This window comes from Rhinopithecus roxellana, chromosome 4, assembly GCF_007565055.1.
Source record: "Rhinopithecus roxellana isolate Shanxi Qingling chromosome 4, ASM756505v1, whole genome shotgun sequence".
NCBI lineage: Eukaryota > Metazoa > Chordata > Mammalia > Primates > Cercopithecidae > Rhinopithecus > Rhinopithecus roxellana.
Window position 1 is genome coordinate 107,541,315 of NC_044552.1, and position 10,358 is coordinate 107,551,672.

At 41.3% G+C, this 10,358-nt stretch overlaps 1 protein-coding gene across 1 annotated transcript; it reads left to right on the top strand.

Moving 5' to 3' along the window:
* The first annotated feature begins 620 nt into the window (after positions 1–620).
* LOC104656862 lies at positions 621–3,672 on the top strand. Its single transcript, XM_010356570.2, has one exon. The coding sequence runs from the start codon at positions 1,693–1,695 to the stop codon at positions 2,332–2,334; it is 642 nt and encodes a 213-aa protein (XP_010354872.2). The 5' UTR covers positions 621–1,692; the 3' UTR covers positions 2,335–3,672.
* The last annotated feature ends 6,686 nt before the right edge of the window (positions 3,673–10,358 follow it).

Genomic DNA, 10,358 nt, shown 5'->3' on the forward strand with positions numbered 1-10,358 from the left:
TTTTTATGCCTTTGTATTGTCTTGCGGGGAAAAAAACTATTTGAATCTTAAGATTGATAGGAACTCTAATGATCATTTAGTTTCTCATTTTATATTTGGAGAAATTGAAGCTGAGGTTATCGGTGTGTCATTCATTTAACAAGCATTTATTGAACACTCATGCCAGGTAATGTGTAGGCTTGGCTCTGGAAGGTTATTTCATGCTTGAAAGTTTCACAGGTAATTTCTTTTTTTCTTCTTTTTTCTTTCATCATCTAGTAACTATGCCAGACACATGGACAAACGGACAAGTTTCAGAGGAAGGGAGGCTTATGCATAGAATCACTTTAAGTGGTTCTTCTCATAATTCTCCAAACATCTTAAAGAGATGTTCTTCATCACAGTAAAGCACACATGATCATAAGTAGTCTGCTACTTAAGTACATAAGTCATACTACTTTCATGACTTTGGGAAGGGAGTATTTTTGAATCACTTTAAACCAATTATTTTCCATTGTTCTAAGGAGCCAGCTTCATACTGTTGGTTCAAATCAATCTGTAAAGAAAAGTTAAATTGCTTTGCAGATAACAGTGCCTCTCATATAGTTGGGGGTATATATGTGAAAGGGTGTATATGCTTTTTGCATATACATAGATATGTATTATCTATATGCTGGTATCTATATACTATGATTATGGGGCCATCTAGGTAGAAACCATATCTTATGTGGCTTTGCATCCCTGTTCCTAGCTGAGGGTCTTACAAACATACAGTGATATGGTTTGGCTGTGTTCCCACCAAATCTTGTCTTGAATTGTAACTCCACAATTCCCACATGTTATGAGAGGGACCTGCTGGGAGGTAATTGAATCATGGGGGCAGGTCTTTCCCATGCTATTCTCATGATAGTGAATAAGTCTCATGAGATCTGATGGTTTTAAAAACAGGGGTTTCCCTGCATGGGCTCCTTTCTTTGCCTGCTGCCATCTATGTAAGACATGACTTGCTCCTCCTTGCCTTCCACCATGATTGTGAGGCTTCCCCAGCAACGTGGAACTGTAACTCCATCAAGCCTATTTTTCTTCCCAGTCTCAGAGATATCTTTATCCATAGCATGAAAATGGACTAATACAGTAAATTGGTATTAGTAGAGTGAGACGCTGCTGAAAAGATATCCAAAAATGTGTTAAGTGACTTTGGAACTGGGTAACAGGCAGAAGTTGGAACAGTTTGGAGGGCTCAGAAGAAGACAGGAAAATGTGGGAAAGTTTGGAACGTCCTAGAAACTTGAAGAATGACTTTGACCAAAATGCTGATAATGATATGGACAATGAAATCCAGGCTGAGGTGGTCTCAGATGGAGATGAGGAACTTACTGGGAACTGGAGGAAAAGTAGCTCTTGTTATGTTTTAGCAAAGAGACTGGTGGCATTTTGCCCCTGGCCTAAAGATTTGTGGAACTTTGAACTTGTGAGAGATGACTTAGGGTATCTGGTGGAAGAAATTTCTAAGCAGCAAAACTCAAGAAGTGACTTGGGTGCTGTTAAAGGCATTTAGTTTTGTAAGGAAAGCAGAGCATAAGTTTGGAAAATTTGCAGCCTGATAATGTGATAGAAAATAAAATCCCATTTTCTGTAGAGAAATTCAAGCTGGCTGCAAAAATTTGGATAAGTAATGAGGAGCTGAATATTAATCCCCAAAACAATGGGAAAATGTCCCCAGGGCATGTTGGAGGTCTTCACAGCAGCCCCTCCCATCACAGGGCTGGAGGCCTAGAAGGAAAAAAATGGTTTCAGGGGCTGGGCCCAGGATCCCCTTGCTCTGTGCAGCCTAAGGACTTGGTGCCCTGCGTCCCAGCCACTCCAGCCATGGCTAAAAGGGGCCAAGGCATAATTTGTGCCATTGGTTCAGAGGGTGCAAGCCCCAAGGCTTGGCAGCTTCCACATGATGTTGAGCCTGCAGGTGCACAGAAGTTGAGAATTGAGGTTTGGAACCTCTGCCTAGATTTCAGAGGCAGAAAAGCCTGGATATGCCAGGCAGAAGTTTGCTGCGGGGACAGGGGCTCCATGGAGAATCTCTGCCAGGTAGTGCAGAAGGGAAATGTGGGGTCAGAGCCCCCACACAGAGTCCCTACTGAAGCACTGCCTAGTGGAGCTGTGAGAAGAGGGTCACCGTCCTCCAGACCCCAGAATGGTGGATCCACTGACAGCTTGCACTGTGCACCTGGAAAAGCCATAGACAATGCCAGCCCACGAAAGCAGCCAGGAGAGGGACTATATCCTGCAAAGCCACATGGGTGGAGCTGCCCAAGACCATGGGAACCCAATTCGTACATCGGCATGACCTGGATGTGAGACATGGAGTCAAAGGAGATCATTTTGGAACTTTAAGATTTGACTGCCCCACTGATTTTGGACTTGCATGGGGCCTGTAGCCCTTTGTTTTGATCAGTTTCTCCCATTTGCAATGGGTGTATTTATCCAATGTCTGTACCCCCATTTCATCTAGAAAGTGATTAACTTGCTTTTGATTTTACTGGCTCATAGGTGGAAGGGACTTGCTTTGTCTCAGATGAGGCTTTGGACTTTGGCCTTTTGAGTTAATGCTGAAATGAGTTGAGACTTTGTGGGATGTCTGGGAAGGCATGATTGGTTTTGAAATATGAGGACATGAGATTTGGGAGGGACCAGGATTGGAATGATATGGATTGGCTGTGTCCTCACTCAAATCTCATCTTGAATTTTAACTTCCACAATTCCTAAGTGTTGTGGGAGGGACCCAGTGGGAGGTAATTGAATCATGAGGGTGGGTCTTTCCCATGCTGTTCTCGTGATAGTGAATATGTCTCATGAGATCTGGTGCTTTTAAAAATGGGAGTTTTCCCCACACAAATTCTCTCTTTTCCTGTTGCCATCCATGTAAGTTATGACTTGCCCTCCTTGCCTTCTGTCATGATTGTGAGTCTTCCCCAGCCACGTGGAACTGTAAGTCCATTAAACCTATTTTTCTTCTCAGCCTCGGGTATGTCTTTATCAGCAGCATGAAAACGGACTGATACAGAAGGCATTCAATAGAGGTTTGTTAATCTGATAATGAAAAACGATTGAATAATTTAGTGTTGTGTCAGTTAGCTTTTGCTGCATAACATGAAATCCTAAAAGTTTGTTTAAGCAACAGTATAATTAGCTCATGATTGGTTGGCTCAGCATTTCTGGTTGGCCTGACCTGGCTGATGTCTTCCTAATTGGCTCACATCCATGGTCAGCTGATGGGTCGGCTGGAGGTTAGATGATCTAAGACCACCTTACACATCTGGCAGTTGGCAGGCTGTTGGCCAGGGTTATGGGGATGATTACACCATGTGTCTCCCATCATCCATCAGGCTAGCCCAGGCTTATTTGCAGGGCAGTAACAAGAACAGCAAGAGTGTAAGCCCCTATGTTCAACCCCTTTCCAAGCCACTGCCTGTCACATTTATTAATGTCCCATTTTCCAAAGCAGTCACATGGCCAAACCCAGATTCAGGGGGTGGAGAAATAGGCTCTATACCCTTTGATGGAAGGAACAGCAAAGTCACAGTGCAAATGAGTATGTGTATAGGAATAAGAAGAATCATACCTATTTAAGTCTACCATAAATGTTGAGAAAATTTTTGCTTAATCTACCTGAATGTTAAAAACTAGAGTCAATTCAAAATCAGAACTATCTTTTGCCTCTTTTTTTCAAACTGTAAAGCTAGTGTTTTAGTCTGGGTTCTCCAGAACGACTAAGAGATATCTATCTGTCTATCTATCTATCTATCTATCTATCTATCTATCTATCTATCTATCTAGAGAAATTGACTTACTCAATTGTGGAAGTTGAAAAGTCGCATGATAGGCCATCTGCAAGCTAGAGAGCCAGGAGATCCAGCAGCCTGGAGGACCAGGATGTCCAGTAGCCTGAATCATGTTTGAAGACTTCACAACCAAAGAAGGGAAGATGATGGTGTAACTCTCAGTATTAGGCTTAAGGCCTGAGAGCCTAGGGGACTGCTGGTATGAGTCCAGGAGTCCCAAAGCCAGAGAACCTGGAGATCTGATGTCCAAGGGCAGAAGATAAAGGGTGCCCAAGCTCCAGAAGAGAGAGAGAGAGAGCAAGAATTCCCCCTTCCTCCATGTTTTTGTTTTATCCAAGACCCCAGCTGATCAGATGGTGCCTACCCACATTGATGGCAGATTATCCCTACTCAGTTCAATGACTGAAATGCCAATCTCCACTGGAAACACCCTCATGGACATACATAGGGCAATCCAATCATTCTAATCAAATGTTAAAACACCTGGGTTTGTTTCCCTTTCAACAGAAGAAGGATGGGCTTAATGCCTACTGAAGCACTGAAGATACGTAATGCTATACCACCTACCTGGATATCCCTTAATCCAGTCAAGTTGACATCCAAAATCAACCATTACAAGTTCATCCCTTGTCAACTTAGCACCCATACACATCTCTTTATCATACTTAATCTCTAAATAACAATACAGCCATCTTGTGCATAACCAAAAACTCATGAATCCTTTCCCCAGAAGAGGAGGTAAAGTTCTTGTATGATGTTTACTCCTTTTCTGATATACAATAACTAAAATTCTATAATGTAAAATTAACAGTACTCATACTAATACAAGCTCAATACATATAATGTTACATAACAAAGGATAAGCAATGAAAACAAAGATATTTGCTTCATATATGTGTATACACACAAAAACGTATTCTTAACAAAATAGGGATTGTACAGCCCTTATTTCTGTAACTGGCCACATGGTTGTAACTGGTATTTGTAACTACCTTGTTCTACTACCCGTTGTGTATTCCCTTTGCCTGCAGTAAGCACCTTAGCTGGTTATTGTTCTTTACCTGATGGAGTAACCCAAACCTCTGTTCCTGTAGGGTCTCAGCAATTTGCAGCCCTGCCTGGATTGGGTTATGATAATTTCCCATTGACCTTAATCACAGGATATGGTAGTACTAAGAGACAGCCTTAGGGATACCTTGTATTACAGACATACTCTTCTTTACCCCATGGTAGAAGAGCAGTCCAATTTCTCCTCGATAGTCCAGATCAGTCACCCCAGCCAACACTGTTACTCTTCTCTTAGCCTGCTGACTCAGGCATGAAGAGCCCAAAGTGGGCAGATAGCAGTCTTAACTTCTAGCTCAATGGAATTGTTATGTCTTCTGGTAGAAATATTTATCCCTTTGGAACTAAAACACCCAGGCCAGGGGAGCTTGAAGTTGTGGGAATAGGAAGCAAAAATTTTGCTAGTGTGTCACTAGGGGTAATGGTGGATAGTGCCACACCTATCTTCACCCCTTGATTCCTGGATCCATGAATCCTGGCTATGGAAGAAAGAGTACCATATTCCTGGTGCTGATTTGGAGCAATTGTGGTCTGCTGGAGAACACTGCTCCAGTCATGCAAAGTGTTATCATCTAGTTGGCACTGTAAAAGGCCATTTCACCATTTTATCAAGACATTTGCTTCAAGATGATGGAGAACACGGTAAGATAAGTTAATTCAATGAGCATGAGCCCATTGCTGCACTCCTTTCTCTATGAGGTAAGTTTCTTGGTCAGAAAAAATGCTGTGTGAGATACCATGACCATGGATAAGAGTGGAAGTGGCACCACTCACCATCACCCTTAGTGATCCACTAGCAAAGTTTTTGCTTCCTGTTCCTGTGACATTACATTCTGCTGGCCTAGAGATCTTAGTTTCAAAGGGGAAACACTGCAACCAGGAGACACAACAATGATTTAAACTGGAAGTTAAGATTGCCACCTAGACACTTTCGGTTCCTCCTACCTTTAAGTCAACAGGCTAAGAAGGGAGTTACAGTGTTGGCTGGGGTGACTGACCCAGACTATCAAGATGAAATCAGTCTACTACTCCACAACAGAGGTAAGAAAGGTATGCATGGGATACAGGAGATCCATTAGGGCGTCTTTTAGTATTACCATGCCCTGTGATTAAGGTCAATGGGAAACTACAGTAGACCAATTCAGGCAGGACTACAAGTGGCCCAGACCCCTCAGGAATGAAAGTTTGGGTCACCCCACCAGGAAAAAAAACCATGATCTGCTGAGGTGCTTACTGAAGGCAAAGGGAATACAGAATGGGTAGCAGAAGAAGGTAGTCATCAATACCAGCTATGACCACATGACCAGCTGCAGAACCAAGGACTGTAGCTACCATGAGGATTTCCTCCTTCTTTTGTTAAAAGCATGTTTGTGCCTGTATACACTTGTAATAAGAAAATATCTTGCTTTATTTCCTTTTCCTTAATCATATGACATAAGATTTATTGATTTCATATCAGCATTTAAGTATTGTTAACTTTATGTAATAGTATTTGGGTTGGGGATTGGTATGTTTCCAGTTGTACGAAGGATAGTTGTATTATGTTAGGTGTAATTATGACCTAATTGTTATCTTTTTTTGAAGATTATGTATGATCTCAGGAGATGTGTATGGGTTCACGTTGACAAGGGGTGGACTTGTGATGGTTAATATTTAGTGTCAACTTGATTGGATTGAAGGATTCAAAGTATTAATCCTGGGTATGTCTATGAGGGTGTTACCAAAAGAGATTAATATTTGAGTCAGTGGGCTGGGGAAGGCAAATCCACCCCTAATCTGGTGGGCACAATCTAATCAGCTGCCAGCAAATATAAAGCAGGCAGAATAATGTGAAAAGAGTGAGACTGGCCTAGCTTCCCAGCCTCTATCTTTCTCCCATACTGGATGCTTCCTGCCCTCAAACATCGGACTCCAAGTTCTTCAGTTATGAGACTCAGACTGGCTCTCCTTGCTTCTCAAGCTTGCAGACAGCCTATTGTGGGACCTTGTGATAGTGTAGGTTAATACTTAATAAACTCCCCTTAGTGTGTATGTGTGTGTGTGTGTGTGTATACACTAATATAAATAAATATAACTAATAGGATATATCTATATAAGCATTCTATAAGTCCACAGATGATAGTTTTAACAGAATATTGCATGCAAAGAAGACAAATACATACCTTGAGTAAGTGTCTATTAGGTCTAATGTAATCAACCTGCCATGCCACCATGTGCTTGGCTAATCACCCCAGGGAATGATGCCATATCAGTGGCTCAGTGTTGGCCTCTGGGGCTAGCAGATTGGGCACCAGCAGTAGCCGTGATCAGGCTGGCCTTTGTAAGTGGAAGTCTATGTTGCTGATCCTATGCTAACTTCCATTCCTGCCACCATGACCACTTTGTTCATGAATCTGTTGGACAATTACAGGGATGACTGGGGAAAAAGACTGATTGGTATCTAAAGACTGGGTCATCCTATCTACTTGTTTTTTACAATTCTTCTCTACTGAGGTCATCCTTTGTTGAGTATTCACATGGGACACAAATATCTTTATGTCCTTTGCCCATTTAAAAATGCCTATCCACATACCTCTTCATCATATTTCTTTTGTCACTGGTTTTTCATCATGTTTCTTCCAAGCCCTTATCCATCCAGCCAAGCCGCTGACTACAGCCCATGAATTGGTATATAATCACACATCTGTGCCTTTCTCCTTCCACACAAAGTGCATGACCAGGGGCAGTGCCCAAAGTTTACCCCTCTAAAAAGATACTCCTTCACCTATGGACTTTCAGAGATGTCTTAGAAAGGGGCTGTAGAGCTGCAGCTAGCTGTCTACTGTCAGTGGTACCCACATATTGTTCAGAACTATCTATTAACCAGGCCTGAGTCTTCTCTTCCTATCAACTGATCATAGCGAACTTCCCATGAGGTTACAGCTACAGGCTGAGAAGAGGAGCCATTGTAGCAACAGCAGAAACCACGGACATTTGTGCCAGCCACTTCTTCACGGACCTTACTTGTGCCTTCAGGACCTGCCTGTGTTTGATCATGTATATACCACTTACATTGTTGATGAAGTGCTGCTGTGCATGCCTAACTTTATGTCTTGGTGGATCAGATTACATCCAGTTCATAATAGGGATCTTGGGTCACATGGTAACTTGGTGGCCTATGGTCAAGCTTTCAGCTTCTAATAAGACTCAGTGGCAGACCAAGAGCTGTCTCTCAAAAAAAAGTAGTTATTTGTGGATGACGGCAGGGCAGTGCTCCAAAATCCTAAAGGCCTCTGTTGCAAATCACCTATGGAAGCCTGCCAAAGGCTGCAAACATTATCCCTATCTGCCACTGACACCTCAAGTACACTTGGAGCTGCTAGGTCATATGGCCCAAGTGGCAGAGCAGCTTGCACAGCACCCTAGACCTGTTGCAGAGCCTTCTCCTGATCTGGACCCTACTCAAAACTAGCAGCTTTTTGAGTTATTTGGTAAATGAGCTAGAATTTACCAAATGGCATTTCACCCCTGTGGTTTGGATGTGTCCCCTCTAAAATTCAGGAATGCCAATTAGGTAGTATTAACCCTTTTTCTGTTTAGAATTTTTAAAATGCAGCTCATGGCCAGCACTCATTTAATTTTATATAAACATGCTCTTTGAGGCTGCAGCAAAACTGACTGATTTTCCAATGTGAAAATAAAATATAAAAACTGTTCTTGGCTGGTGTTATTTCTAAACAGAAGTAACATCAGACTTGACTAGATCAACAGAATCATCTATTTCAGAAAAATCAGATTCATCAAATGAATCCTTAGCCAACAACTGTTCAGAACAATGTTAACATCACATGTAGAAATGCTACATTTTCTAGGATTTGACATTTTCAGTGAATGAAAATAACTGTATTTTGTAAATGAAAATATCACTACTAAATGTAGAATGCTATAAATAGAATGATGTCTTTTGTTTCCAAAGTCGATATACTAGAGCAATGCGAAAATAATAATAAAAGTGAGATATTTCATAGCAAAGTTATCTCAAGGTATATGCTACAGCTGCTAGCACCACTGGTGAGTATTCTCAGAGCAAACAGGAAAAGGGTTAAGAGGTGGGGCCTTTAAGAGGTGTTTTAAGCCATGAGAGCTGCTCCCTCATGAATGAGATTAAGATCTTAAAAAAAAAAAAAAAAAAAAAAAAAGGCTGTGTTTAGTATTTGACTCACTTAACTCCACCATCTAAAGTCATTATAATCAGTGCCAAATATGTAAAGGCTTGTGTGTTTGGCTGTTTGTAATACTTTAAATACTAATTTGTGCTTTAAAAAAAAAAAAAAAAAAAAAAAGACACAGCATTTCTCCTTTCTGAAGGATACACCACTCACCAGACAACCAAATCTGCCTATTTAACCTTGATCTTGGACTTCTTAGCCTCCAGCACTGTGAGAAAGTAAATTTATTTTCTGTATAAATTACCTAGTCTGTGGTATTTTGTTTTAGCAGCACAAAATGGGCTAAGACAGAAATTGGTACTGATAAATGGGGGTGTTGCTGCAACAAATGCCTGAAAATGTAGAAGTGGCTTTGAAATTAGGTAATAGGCAGAGGCTGATAGAGTTGGTAGGAGCAGGCTAGCAAAAGCCCATATTGCCATGAGTGCGGCGAAAGGGTGATTCTGATGAAGGCTTAAAAGAAAAGGAGAGCTGCAGAGAGGGCCTTATTCTTCTTATAGATTACTTAAGTGGCTGTGAAAAGAATGTTGGTAGAAATACAGACAGTGAAGACTACTCTGTCATTTCAGATGGAAATGAAGAACAAGGTATTGGAAACTGGAGGAAAGGCCATCCTTGTAATAAAGTGGCAAAGACTTGGTTGAGTTGTGTCTGTATCTTAGGACTCTGTGGAAGTTAGAACTTAAGAGTAATGAACTAGAACATTTGATGGAAAAAAAAATGCTAAGCAGAAAAGTGTTCAGGGTACTGCATGGCTTCTCTTAACTGCTTATAGTAAAGTGCAAGGAGACAGAAACAATTTGAAGATGGAAATATATAAATATAATCCAAAAACAAAACAAACTATAAAGATTTAGAAACTTTTAGGCTGCCCATGCAAGAAACATAAAGTCATGTTTAGGAGAGAAAACAATGGGTATGTCCAAGAGACCATTTGGTTATATTCATATGGATAGAGGGAAGCCAGGTGGTATTCATCAAGACAATGGTAGAATGACTCTGAAGGCATTTCAGAGATCTAGGCTGCCACATCCATCATAGGTCCAGAGCACCAAAGTCTTGAGGTCATAATGGTTTTGAAAGAGAGGCCCAGGGCTCTTGTGGGATGTTGGGGAAAAGTCTTCATCTCTCCTTCATGTTTGAAGTTTGCTCTTGCTAAGTACAGTATTCTTGGCTGACAGATTTTTTTTTTAAGTCAATTTTACTCTCTCCTGGCCTTCAGGGTTTCTGCTGAGAAATCCACTGAAAGCTGCACTAGGGTTCCTTT